The sequence below is a fragment of the Melanostigma gelatinosum genome (genome assembly GCF_949748355.1).
Source record: "Melanostigma gelatinosum genome assembly, chromosome: 17".
Classification (NCBI taxonomy): Eukaryota; Metazoa; Chordata; class Actinopteri; order Perciformes; family Zoarcidae; genus Melanostigma; species Melanostigma gelatinosum.
In genome coordinates, this window is record NC_136650.1 from 23,279,840 (window position 1) to 23,294,839 (window position 15,000).

The window sequence follows — 15,000 nt, forward strand, 5'->3', positions numbered from 1 at the left end:
ACATGTCCTCAGTAGTACTACATGTACACAGTAGAACTACATGTCCTCAGTAGTACTACATGTACACAGTAGAACTACATGTCCTCAGTAGTACTACATGTACACAGTAGAACTACATGTCCTCAGTAGTACTACATGTACACAGTAGAGCTACATGTCCTCAGTAGTACTACATGTACACAGTAGAACTACATGTCCTCAGTAGTACTACATGTACACAGTAGAGCTACATAAACACAGTAGAACTACATGTCCTCAGTAGTACTACATGTACACAGTAGAACTACATGTCCTCAGTAGTACTACATGTACACAGTAGAACTACATGTCCTCAGTAGTACTACATGTACACAGTAGAACTACATGTCCTCAGTAGTACTACATGTACACAGTAGAGCTACATAACTAGCTACAGAATAAGTACATGTACATATATACAGTATATATCCATATCTCACCGTCTCTCTGTCCATCAGTAGAACCTTCATTCCCGGCCCGCTGTTCTCGATCATCTTGGAGACGTACTGCTTCACCGCGAGCGTCACGTTCATGATGGCGACGCGAGAGTAAACAACAACAACAACAACAGCTGTGTGCAGTCTGCTGGAGGTTTTTCTCACAAATATCAGCTGAGCTGCTGCTCTGCTGCGACAACAACACGACAGAGAGCTCACTTCCTGGTTGTGACGTCGTTACGTCGCACGCAAAGTTCATGCGCACTGACGTGTCTAGCGTTGACTCTTTTGTTGTTTATATGTAAAAGAGTTTTAGATGTACCTACAATATAAAAAGTAAAAGTACTCATTGTAGGACAATGGATGTATTATATTTATTATTAATTAATGAACAAAAAACCTTCTGAGCCGAGTGATCGTTCTGAATATTTAGAGAACAGATGTTTATAATATAATAATATTCAACATATTAGGATAAAGATTTTCTGTTAAATACATAAATATGTGATTAGACAGAGAACGAACATCATTTTATCTTTATTTTAAACAGAAATGAATGCCTTTAAAACGTGTGTTTAATAAGTGAGAGCTACATTAAATACCTGTGCAGGTAAAGTACTGTAAACACACAAGTACTGTTCTTAAGTAGTATTTCCATGTTCTGATACTTCTTACAGGTAAACACTTTATTTGTTTTATTGCTCCACATTTATCTGACAGTTTAGTAACTTTACAAATGAATTAAAACTAACATATAAATGTGTTATTTTAGATTCAAGGTTCAGCAGTATATACAGTTATTAAAATGAGCTCCACACATCTTCAATAATTAGAATACAAAAGTCTTCATGAGAGATTTATGTCGTATATTTGGATGATGCTATATTATTGTATTTTAATTTGATTTTCAATGACTTACTGGTAAGAGTATTTGTACTGTATAATATATATATATATAATAATATAATTTTATATATATATAATAATAATATAATATATATATATTTGTACTACGAACATTAATTTAACCTGAGTAAACATCTGATTGCTATTAATTTATTTAATTGTATGCGAGAATAATTTAATGTCTTAATTAAATATAGTTTATATGTGAACATGTTCAACGATTTGACGCTACCTAGTTTGTTAGCTAGCAAGCACGTGACTTAATGTAGTTAATGTAGCATTAACGTAGTTAATGCTAACCGTGTATTTCTGGATAAACACGATAAACTTCCGCTGACATCTCTTCAAGGTTGTGTTTGTACTTATTTACGTGAAAATGCTAAATGTAACGACCGGCTGTCCCTTCTGAGACTAAACGCTAAAGCTAGCAGTGAGCTGGCTTATTGTTAAATTTCACTTCTAAGTAAGTAGCATTATAAGCTAATCACCGGGATATGTTAGCTAGGTAACTGTTAGTTAGCATTGTTGTAGCTGCCGGTTGACGTTAATATACTTTAATAGTAGTTTATGTCTAACGACGTAAACGAGGTGATCGTAGTTTTATGACGTAATTAATCCACTAAAGTGAGCTAATGTTAGCAGAAAAGCTAAATGATGGCGTTAGCTGCTAAAAAAACCCAAATGTGTTAACGTGATTTTTAACGATTTTAATGACTTTTAACCGAGTGCTCAGATTATTTACGCTATCGTGTAAATGTTTGAATCACATTTAGTGAGCGTACAACGTTAAATCGCTTTAAATAAACCAAGTTTTAACCAAGTTAGCATGCTAATCACGGTTAGCATGCGGACGTTAGGTTAAATTCACCATTAACACTCCGCTGGATTACGTTTTATGACGTTTATACGAAGACGAAGTCGTCTTCTACGTTTGTCCTCTTAAACGCGAGGGTGAATATGATTATAAACAATTCAAAAAACATTATGAACGTTTTTGCAGATATCCCTCCGCCTTCGTTTCATCACTACTCTCAGTAAGAGGAGCGGAGCGGCGGAGGGATACAGTTACAGAAAATAGACTCAAACGGTGCTCGGTGCCCAACTAACAGCTAACATTATCCAGCACATGAAGATCACTCGCATTCACTCATTATTCGGAGAAACACGCAGTTTTTAACTGAAATTTTCTCGGAATAAGTATTTACTTGGCATATAAAAAGTCCGGAGAAGGTAAGCAGACGTCCGCTCTGCTCTTTTAAGCGGATATCACAGTTAATGAAGTCACTAAGTAGCTGCTAGGCTAGCTGTTAGCTTGTTAGCAGTGGTGGCTAGCTGCTGCTGTGTGCAGCAGGAACACCACTGCACTAAAATACAAGACTCACAGTTCGTTTATAACGTGTAAAGTGAAGATAAGTACACACAAAGTGAGTGACAAGTCAGTGATCTTCTGCATTTAGCATGCTGTGCAGCTACTATGTGTTTTAATTAGCTATGTAGCTCCATTGTGTTTTAAATAGCTTTTTGCTTGCTAGCTTAGCTTGCTAACTAACTGAGCTAACACTTTCAGAGAGTGTGGCTTCTTGTTATGTTCTTGGTCAGTTAACGTGTTAATAACCTCGTGAGAACTATTTTAAACCACATTAGTAGTTATTATCTGCGGTGTTATTTAAATGTTATTTTTGTAAAATATGAAAGTAGAATATTAGTTGAATTCCCATTACATTATAATTAACAGGAGCTAAAACAGGAGCGGACAGGCTAAAGATAAATGTGTTGATTAAATAATGTTAAGGATGCTTATATATTATAATGTACAATATGATTAAATGTTAACTTAACCTTTAGAGGGGAGTTTGGTTGTTAATGTAGCACAAATAAATAATAAGAAATAAAACAATAAGGTGTATAAAACTAAAATAAGAATAGAATAAACGATCGGGTAGAGTAATATTAGTGAGATATAAATAGTCACTGTCAGTCTCTGTGAATATAGAGATGTATATGATCATGAATATTATGTTTAACATATCAACATAATGTGGTAAATGATGTGCTCGATGTAAGATGTACAGCAATACAACAAAGAGTACAAATATGAACTATTATCAGTACTTTAAGTCACATTTTAGATCATTAATAGTGAAATAGTAAATGATTGTGTCTGTACGTTATCTGACAAAACATCATCTATGTAACGCAGCTTTATCAGCTGTCAGACAATTGGATCCGCTTCTAGATATATATATATATATATATATATATATATATATATATATATATATATATATATATATATATATATATATATATATATACACACACACACGTGTGTGTGTATATATATACACACACGTGTGTGTGTATATATATACACACACACGTGTGTGTGTATATATATACACACACACACGTGTGTGTGTATATATATATACACACACACACGTGTGTGTGTATATATATATACACACACACACGTGTGTGTGTATATATATATACACACACACACACACACACACACACACACATATATATATATATATATATATATATATATATATATATATATATATATATATATATATATATATATATATATATATATATATATATATATATATATATATATGTGTGTGTGTGTGTGTGTGTGTGTGTGTGTGTGTGTGTGTATATATATATATATATATATATATATATATATATATATATATGTGTGTGTGTATTTGCCTGTTCGTGTCAGTATAAAGTTCAGTGTTTCCTTCATTCACTCAGCGCTGCTCTCAGATCAGGTTGTTGATTGTTTGATTCACGTCCTCAGTGAGACGTGAAGACATAAGTCATGTTTATATTATTTAAGATTTAATTAAGTTAATGACTGAAGTAATCAATGAATGAGTCATTGAACCATTCAGTCTGACAGGTGAGTCCTCTGTGCAGGTGATGGAGGAGCAGAGAGCAGCAGCAGCAGGAGGAGGAGGAGACCTGCTGATGTTCTGGGATGAAGACGAGCAGCAGAGAGAGGAAGAGGAGGAACATGATGAAGGTGAATGAACCTGTTGGATCAGTTGTTTACATGCTCACCAATATTCTACTGAGTTCATTTAATATTAATCTATTTTATTGTACATATTGTGCATTTTTATATTTCATATTTTCATTGCTTTACTTGAACCTATAAATGCTGCTGGAGCAAAACATGTCCCAAGCAAGATTAATAACGTACTAATGTAATCCAATGTGATCTGATCTGATCTACTAATATTCAAAATATTAATACGTGATATATATATATTAGGGGTGTAACGGTTCACAAAAGTCACGGTTGTGTTGGGTACGATACAGTGGAGCCACGGTTCGGTACGTTTCGGTACAGTAGAAAACTATAAATGCAGAGAAATGTACTTGATTTTAAAATATATTTATTCATCACAACGAACATCATGAAGTTATTCTTTGACTTTGAACAATGATGGAACTATACCTGAGTGACTCATCTTCTGGGGTGTCTTCTTAGCAACACATAAGCATAAAAAACAGAAACTGCTCCTTAATGTGATGTAGTATTGTTACTTACATCTTGCAAAAGAGATTTTTAATCTCAATGGGACGACCTGGTTTAATAAAGGTTTTTTTTATTTTTATTCAAACGTATTGTTCAGTTCGTCATGCGTACCGAACGGTTCAATATGAATCCGCGTACCGTTACAGCCCTACTATATATATATACATATATGTTGTGAATGTATCATTTACAGAGAACCTGTGTGATATGTTGATATTGTTCAGGTTACAGGCAGGCAGACAGATTGATAGAGAGACAGAAGAGAAAAGTGTATAAAATGAATATTAATGTTAATATTAATATGTGATGAGATGTTTCAGCTTTAGATGATGAAGAGGAACCAGAACTCCCACCAGTCCGGATCATCCCCATCCCAGTTCAACCAGTCAGCAGCTGCAGCACCCCCCCACTCCACAGCACACCACAGGTAACATGAAGAGTACAGCAGCCAATCACATCGCAGCGTTTTAACCACCATGTGTTGAAACAGAGCGGCTCCGTGTAGTGACGGGTGGATTTTCACAATAAAGCTCCTGCTGCAACTTGACATTTTAGGGTTATTTCCCATTTCATCGATTCATTGTTGAATCTCAACATCTCAGAACTCAAGACGACGATTACAAAAAAATGAAAAGAGCAAATTGTCACATTTGAGTATTTGACTTTGAACAAATGTATGTCATAAATAATATCGTGTGTTTGTCTCTTCAGTCTTCAGCTGCTCTGGGATTCAAGGTGAACGGACGGCTCGTCCTGCTGCCTGGAGGTCAGTACAGTTCAGACAGATGGACAGAGAGAGAGAGACAGAAAGAGACAGAGAGACGGACAGAGAGAGAGAGAGACTGACAGAGAGAGAGACAGATGGACAGAGAGAGAGAGAGACACAGAGAGACAGACAGACTATTGTAAATAAAGTCCACAAAGATGTAGCTGTTCATAAAGAGGAGATCAACTTTGTGTTCACTAGATCTAAGAGAAACTATTTAAGTAAAGAAACGATGAATCTGTGATTCTGAGAGTTTAGGTTTGTTACGTTTGGACAGAAACAGGCTAGCTGTCTTTATGCTAAGCTAACGCAGGATGCAGACATGAGAAGAAGAGTCAGTTTGGGCTCCGTGTTGGTCCTGCAGGCGGCGCTGCAGAGCTGAAGCTCAACGCTCATCCTGGAGGTTCAGCCAGCGGGTTCACTACAGTCCAGATCCACAATCCTGCAGTCAGACCCACCTGCAGCACCACCGCTGATCCTGAGGAAGACCCCTCCCCCATCATCACAGGTAAACACACACACCTGCTGGATCAGGTTCACCGGAGGAGGTGGTGGTCCACACCTCAGACCTGTTCTCTTGTCCCTCTCTGTGGTCTAGACCTCAGACCTGTTCTCTTGTCCCTCTCTGTGGTCTAGACCTGTTCTGTTGTCCCTCTCTGTGGTCTAGACCTGTTCTGTTGTCCCTCTCTGTGGTCTAGACCTGTTCTGTTGTCCCTCTCTGTGGTCTAGACCTCAGACCTGTTCTCTTGTCCCTCTCTGTGGTCTAGACCTGTTCTGTTGTCCCTCTCTGTGGTCTAGACCTGTTCTGTTGTCCCTCTCTGTGGTCTGGACCTCAGACCTGTTCTCTTGTCCCTCTCTGTGGTCTAGACCTGTTCTGTTGTCCCTCTCTGTGGTCTAGACCTGTTCTCTTGTCCCTCTCTGTGGTCTAGACCTCAGACCTGTTCTCTTGTCCCTCTCTGTGGTCTAGACCTGTTCTGTTGTCCCTCTCTGTGGTCTAGACCTGTTCTGTTGTCCCTCTCTGTGGTCTAGACCTGTTCTGTTGTCCCTCTCTGTGGTCTAGACCTCAGACCTGTTCTCTTGTCCCTCTCTGTGGTCTAGACCTGTTCTGTTGTCCCTCTCTGTGGTCTAGACCTGTTCTCTTGTCCCTCTCTGTGGTCTAGACCTGTTCTCTTGTCCCTTTCTGTGGTCTAGACCTCAGACCTGTTCTCTTGTCCCTCTCTGTGGTCTAGACCTCAGACCTGTTCTCTTGTCCCTCTCTGTGGTCTAGACCTGTTCTCTTGTCCCTCTCTGTGGTCTAGACCTCAGACCTGTTCTCTTGTCCCTCTCTGTGGTCTAGACCTGTTCTCTTGTCCCTCTCTGTGGTCTAGACCTCAGACCTGTTCTCTTGTCCCTCTCTGTGGTCTAGACCTGTTCTCTTGTCCCTCTCTGTGGTCTAGACCTCAGACCTGTTCTCTTGTCCCTCTCTGTGGTCTAGACCTCAGACCTGTTCTCTTGTCCCTCTCTGTGGTCTAGACCTGTTCTGTTGTCCCTCTCTGTGGTCTAGACCTCAGACCTGTTCTCTTGTCCCTCTCTGTGGTCTAGACCTCAGACCTGTTCTCTTGTCCCTCTCTGTGGTCTAGACCTGTTCTCTTGTCCCTCTCTGTGGTCTAGACCTGTTCTCTTGTCCCTCTCTGTGGTCTAGACCTGTTCTGTTGTCCCTCTCTGTGGTCTAGACCTCAGACCTGTTCTCTTGTCCCTCTCTGTGGTCTACACCTCAGACCTGTTCTCTTGTCCCTCTCTGTGGTCTAGACCTCAGACCTGTTCTCTTGTCCCTCTCTGTGGTCTAGACCTCAGACCTGTTCTCTTGTCCCTCTCTGTGGTCTACACCTCAGACCTGTTCTCTTGTCCCTCTCTGTGGTCTAGACCTCAGACCTGTTCTCTTGTCCCTCTCTGTGGTCTAGACCTCAGACCTGTTCTCTTGTCCCTCTCTGTGGTCCAGGTGTGGTCTCAGGTGAAGCAGCTCAGAAGGTGTTGACCGTGGACTTCAGATCCAGCCCCCCATCCTTTCCGTGGACCCTGACCTCACCCTGGACCCTGGTGGACCCAGAGACCACCAAGCCGCCCCCCCTCATCAGCAGAAGACCGGCGGCTCCTCACAAGCTGCAGCTCAAAGGTTTGTTACTTCAGTCCTTCGTATTCCCACGTCCCTCAAACACAACACAATATTGAAGCTGCTATTCATGAGACACTAACCCTCTGGAAGAGAGCGTGTTTTCTTTAAACGACGTTCATCACCGCCAGAAACCACAAAAACATCATTATCGTAAAGAGTTTCATGTTTCTGACGGTCCTTGAACGCATGTGTGAAAGGTACACTTCCGTCAATAAAAGAAAACGAAACAAAGCTTAAAATGTATATTCATCGAAAACCTTTTATTCTACATGTTCTCATTGAAAATCTCTCCACAAATAAAGCGTTTACTTTAACCAGATTGTGTAAAAGCTAGTGCTGGGCAAGTTAACGTGTTATTATCGTGTTAACGCATTCATTAATTAACGCGACAATTATATTATCGCGCGTTAACGCAGGTTTTTTAAATTTATTATTCAGCGACATTTTTAACACAAGAACCGGCAGCGAGCGGTGAACAGCTGTTTGTGTGGCGTCACTTCCTGTTTCCTTCACCTACATTCCGCTGGGTCCTAAGTCGGGTTGGGTGTCGTTTGGGTTTTTTCCGATACCGGTGCTAAAACGATACTTTTAAAACGATACCGGGGCCGAAACTGATACTTCTTTCTTCAAATAGAAAAATATATTAACTGTTTAAAGTATACTATAAATATAAATAAACACAAAACACTTGGCTTCAAACTACAGCTTCAAACTTTTTAACTTCAAACTATGAACAATATGTTACCTGTTAACAGTTTACAGTATACTTAAATAAATAAAAATAAATACAAAACACACACTCTGTACACACACTACAGCTTCAAACTTCAGCAATTATTTTGCAGAAATATGAGCATATTTGCCTTCTCTGGCAAAATACGACACCTCTCCTGACTTATTTTATTTTACCAGTTGGTGGCGCTAATGCGCCAATTCATCGTTTGCCAACCGCCACTACACCTCGAAGAAGAAGAAGAAGAAGGTTCCGCGTGCCTGTGTTGTTGTGCTTATGAGCGGCAGCGCTACGTACCCGGATGTCGATGGAGGAAGTCAGTAGCCTGCCGGCCGTTTGACAGATCTCGTTCTCTTTAATAAATCATGGCCGAAGCTTCGTCAGAATGACGGAGCGGTTTGTTTCTAAGCGCGCACGGCTCGGCCGGTTGTAATAATACTATGAGTGAGGAGCGGCGGACCGAGGCCATCGTTACCTGCTGCCAGGACGGAGTCATCAGAGTAGTGTAAAAAAGTATTTCAAATCGGCTCAGGCACCGAAAGGAAGCACCGACATCTGCGTTGCGTTTCTGTCCGGTAGGTACCGGTTGTATAGGAATCGGTGCCATATTGGCACAGATTTTCGGTACCCAACCCTAGTCCTAAGCCGCTCCATGGCAGCGGTCTCAAACTCATCTTCTCTGGGCCACATCAGCATCACGGTCCCTCAAAGGGCCGGTTGTAACTGTAAGACTGTAAAACTAACTTCTCCTAACATATTGTTAAACAACTCTCTCTGCCTTTGATTATTGTTTATTCAAGTGTAAACATATTGTATTATTAATTATTAATATTTAAGCACATTTCTGTTATTATGAATAAATAATAAATCATTTTAATTGAGGGTTAATACACCCACATGACTCTATCAAAGATCAAACTATTAAAGAAAACAACAAAGACAAATATCAAACACAAGTTCTGACATTAACTTTGTTCAAAGCTGTTTGTTCACCTCTCTGCGTCACTAATGTTCCTCCCTGTCGTCGTCCTGTGCATGCAGCTACATCCAAGAGCTGCTCACTGAGAGTCAGGTCTGATGAACATGATAGATGATGTATCCGTGTTGTCTGTGCTTTCATCAGCAGTTCATTACAAACACAAGTACCTGCTCGTCTCTTAGCTGCTGTGTTGTTAGATTGCTGCTAGTTCATCAACTCGGTCTGCGATGGTGTTTCTTCACAAACTGACATTTGTAAAAGTCTGTATCTGGTCGGAGCTCTGCTCACATACCTTCAGCATGCACTGGGCTGTAGCTGTGTGAATATATTCTGCTGTGATTGCAGTCTGCCTTTTAGTTCTTGGACAGTTTGATGTTTTTCTTGGAGGCTAAATTTAGCTCCGTGTTTGGTGTCAAAATGCCGACGTGAATTGTATCCTTCATCATCGACACGCCTCATAACACAGAAGACAGACCCGTTGTTCTCCTTGAAGCACAAACATGTATTCACTTTCACAGCTTTCATTACATTTTCTTGCCTCTGCATCAATGTTTCTCTTCGTGGACATTTTGGGATTATTTGTGGATCTTTTTCAATCGTTGGAAAACCTCTTTTCGGGCTGTTGCCTCTCCTGTCCACCTGTTGTGATCGTTTTAATGTCGGTACACAGACAACATGCTGTCTCATCATTTCAACTTTCTATCTCATCATTTCAACTTTCTATCTCATCATTTCAACTTTCTATCTCATCATTTCAACTTTCTATCTCATCATTTCAACTTTCTATCTCATCATTTCGACCATGGGGATACTTTTATTTTCAAGTCTAACTTTTTTAAATTTTGTATTTTTTTATTTTAATTTTTTTTGCTGGCGGATTCGCGGGCCACATAAAATGACGTGGTGGGCTGGATTCGGCCCGCGGGCCTTGAGTTTGACACACCCTCTATGTACCAACCTACATTTACAACAAATACCACACATATTACAGTAATCAGCGTTGCATATGTGTTTGACCACAATACCCAAAAAAGCAATGATTCATTTAAATTATTTTTTTTAGAGTTTTTAAAGTTGTCTGTCTGTCTCCCTTCAGGACCTGTCTCACCTCCCGACTGTCTCGCCTGCAGGTCTCAGTACAAACTCATCACGGAGCTCAGAGGGTTCATGTGTGTAAGTGTTCTGGCCACGCCCCTTCTGCTGTGACATCACACGTCCCGACCCCGCCCCCCCTTCTCTCTAACTCCTCCTCCTCCTCCAGCTGTGCAGCCCTGCGATCGCTCAGAGTCTGAAGAACCTGAAGAAGAAGAAGAAGAAACACTTGAAGAGGAGCAGAGACAAGAAGAAGACCTCCAGAGACCCTCAGACCTCCAGCAAGGTATCTAAGACGAGACCGGGACTCCAGAGGACCCACAGACCGTCTGATGACTTCCTGTCGAACCGGTTCCCCAGCCCGCCGGCACCCACCCCCTCCTGCAGCCCCCAGCGGGACCCGTCCGAACAGTCACCCAACCCCCCCCACGGTAAACTGGTGATAATGGTGGAGGACTTCTACTACGGATGTGACCCGGGACGGAGCTCCATCCCAGTCGTGGTGGACCGAAGGTTCACGGGACCGTATCGCTGCATCCACTGTCCTGAGACCCTGATCAACAACATCAGGTGAGTTATACACTTCTATACATTTCATATATATATGTATATATATTTGTATTAGTATTTATATTTATATATCATTAATGGTTTCAGCTTCACTGCTAAACATGATATTCTATAAACTCTTATTGGTAAAGAAGTGAAATAATGAAACAATAATAGAAACCAATAAAACGTCTCCGTCCGACAGGTTGATGTCTCATATGAAGCAGCACGTGTCCTCCATGTCTCAGGAGTACGGAGACGATCCGGACTCTCGGTGTCCTCACTGCTTCCGTCACTTCCTGTCTCCATTCAAGCTGCAGTGTCACATAGAGGCCGTCCACAGTCAGTACCAGTACCAGTCCACAGGTCAGTACCAGTCCACAGTCAGTACCAGTCCACAGTCAGTACCAGTACCAGTCCACAGGTCAGTACCAGTCCACAGTCAGTACCAGTACCAGTCCACAGTCGGTACCAGTCCACAGTCAGTACCAGTACCAGTCCACAGTCGGTACCAGTACCAGTCCACAGTCGGTACCAGTCCACAGTCAGTACCAGTCCACAGGTCAGTACCAGTCCACAGTCAGTACCAGTACCAGTCCACAGTCAGTACCAGTACCAGTCCACAGTCGGTACCAGTCCACAGTCAGTACCAGTACCAGTCCACAGATCAGTACCAGTCTACAGTCAGTAACAGTCCACAGTCAGTACCAGTCCACAGGTCAGTACCAGTCCACAGTCAGTACCAGTCCACAGGTCAGTACCAGTCCACAGTCAGTACCAGTACCAGTCCACAGTCAGTACCAGTACCAGTCCACAGGTCAGTACCAGTCCACAGTCAGTACCAGTACCAGTCCACAGATCAGTACCAGTCCACAGTCAGTACCAGTACCAGTCCACAGTCAGTACCAGTACCAGTCCACAGTCAGTAACAGTCCACAGTCAGTACCAGTACCAGTCCACAGGTCAGTACCAGTACCAGTCCACAGTCAGTAACAGTCCACAGTCAGTACCAGTACCAGTCCACAGTCAGTAACAGTCCACAGTCAGTACCAGTACCAGTCCACAGGTCAGTACCAGTCCACAGTCAGTACCAGTACCAGTCCACAGGTCAGTACCAGTCCACAGTCAGTACCAGTCCACAGGTCAGTACCAGTCCACAGTCAGTACCAGTCCACAGGTCAGTACCAGTCCACAGTCAGTACCAGTACCAGTCCACAGGTCAGTACCAGTCCACAGTCAGTACCAGTACCAGTCCACAGTCGGTACCAGTCCACAGTCAGTACCAGTACCAGTCCACAGGTCAGTACCAGTCCACAGTCAGTACCAGTACCACTCCACAGTCGGTACCAGTCCACAGTCGGTACCAGTCCACAGTCAGTACCAGTCCACAGTCAGTAACGGTCCACAGTCAGTACCAGTCCACAGGTCAGTACCGGTCCACAGTCAGTACCGGTCCACAGTCAGTACCGGTCCACAGTCAGTAACAGTCCACAGTCAGTACCAGTACCAGTCCACAGTCGGTACCAGTCCACAGTCAGTACCAGTCCACAGTCAGTACCAGTACCAGTCCACAGATCAGTACCAGTCCACAGTCAGTACCAGTACCAGTCCACAGATCAGTACCAGTCCACAGTCAGTACCAGTCCACAGTCAGTACCAGTACCAGTCCACAGGTCAGTACCAGTCCACAGTCAGTACCAGTCCACAGATCAGTACCAGTCCACAGTCAGTAACAGTCCACAGTCAGTACCAGTCCACAGTCAGTACCAGTACCAGTCCACAGGTCAGTACCAGTCCACAGTCAGTACCAGTCCACAGTCAGTACCAGTCCACAGTCAGTAACGGTCCACAGTCAGTACCGGTCCACAGTCAGTACCGGTCCACAGTCAGTACCGGTCCACAGTCAGTAACGGTCCACAGTCAGTACCAGTCCACAGGTCAGTACCGGTCCACAGTCAGTACCGGTCCACAGTCAGTACCAGTCCACAGGTCAGTACCAGTCCACAGTCAGTAACAGTCCACAGTCAGTACCAGTACCAGTCCACAGGTCAGTACCAGTCCACAGATCAGTACCAGTCCACAGTCAGTACCAGTACCAGTCCACAGATCAGTACCAGTCCACAGTCAGTACCAGTACCAGTCCACAGATCAGTACCAGTCCACAGTCAGTACCAGTACCGGTCCACAGATCAGTACCAGTCCACAGTCAGTACCAGTCCACAGGTCAGTACCAGTACCAGTCCACAGTCAGTACCAGTCCACAGGTCAGTACCAGTCCACAGGTCAGTACCAGTCCACAGTCAGTACCAGTACCAGTCCACAGTCAGTACCAGTCCACAGATCAGTACCAGTCCACAGTCAGTACCAGTCCACAGTCAGTACCAGGACCAGTCCACAGTCAGTACCAGTCCACAGTCAGTACCAGTACCAGTCCACAGTCAGTACCAGTCCACAGATCAGTACCAGTCCACAGTCAGTACCAGTCCACAGTCAGTACCAGGACCAGTCCACAGTCAGTACCAGTCCACAGGTCAGTACCAGTCCACAGGTCAGTACCAGTCCACAGTCAGTACCAGTACCAGTCCACAGTCAGTACCAGTACCAGTCCACAGGTCAGTACCAGTCCACAGATCAGTACCAGTCCACAGTCAGTACCAGTACCAGTCCACAGTCAGTACCAGTCCACAGTCAGTGACACACACACACTAAAGAAGTGTTAATGTGCTTCCTGGTGTGTTGTAAACAGCTCTTAGTTCTGTTGCAGCCTTTGTGCAGCACACTGACTGTAACCCTGCAGGTTTACTATTCTTCTTATTCGCCATCTTCCGTACAAAGGTTTGGCGCTTCTTCTCCCACAGAACGTTCATCAAAACGTGCGGCCTGATCGGGAATCGTTTGCTATGACTGTTCATAGGTGACAGCTATGTGTTTCTATGAAGCAACAGCTGCTCTCAAGTTCAAGACTGTCCATCACGAATACAAGATTCAATCCAAGAGTATGAATCTCAAATGCAGAAAAGGGAGAAGTGATATCTCAATGTAACCTCAACAACACTACCGGTAACATTGGCGTGTGTATATGTATATATATATATTGCAACGTCTTCAGGCAGTAGCAGCCACGCTGTCAAAATGTCTTGCGAAATGTTCTAATTCATCTCTAATATCTATTTTATATTAACGTGAAAACATCTCCTTCAAACTACTGGATTTATTCAAGTTCATCACCAAAACTACATTTTACAGATGACATGTGAACACATCATGATAGTGATAATGAACCTTCAGCCAGTACTCTTGTTCGCTGAGCAGAGCCTGAAGGCATCATAGTGTAACTGAAGTGAACTTCTGTTGGTTAGCCGTTAGTGGTGCAGCTAATGTTACTAGCTCTCCTCCTGTTGCTTTAAACACTGATTGGTTGTTTACAGTGAAACATCAGAGATCAGAGACTAGAAACACATGTTCTACTGAGTATTGCAGGATAATCATTGTCAGTAAAACTATCATTTATCAATGTGTGTGTGTGTGTGTGTGTGTGTGTGTGTGTGTGTGTGTGTGTGTGTGTGTGTGTGTGTGTGTGTGTGTGTGTGTGTGTGTGTGTGTGTGTGTGTGTGTGTGTGTGTGTGTGTGCGTGTGTGTGTGTTTTGTTCTTAACAGCGAAGTGTAAAATCTGTGAGCTGGAGTTCGTCAGTGAAGCAGCTTTTCTGTGGCACATGAAGAGTTCTCACAAACCAGGAGAGATGCCCTACGTCTGCCAGGTGTGTGTGTTTAACGTGTGTGACTCTACAGGTGTGTGTGTTTAACGTGTG

General features: G+C 42.7%; 1 protein-coding gene across 2 annotated transcripts in view; it reads right to left on the minus strand.

The window, feature by feature from the left end:
- The window catches only part of vps45 (vacuolar protein sorting 45 homolog), an 11,537-nt gene extending 10,869 nt beyond the window's left edge, over nt 1–668 (minus strand). For both annotated transcript variants that reach the window (XM_079287659.1, XM_079287658.1), the window contains exon 1: nt 459–668. In XM_079287659.1, the coding sequence (XP_079143785.1) occupies nt 459–551 (93 nt within the window). In that variant the 5' untranslated portion in view covers nt 552–668. The remainder of the gene's footprint in view (nt 1–458) is intronic.
- Nucleotides 669–15,000: the final 14,332 nt, after the last annotated feature.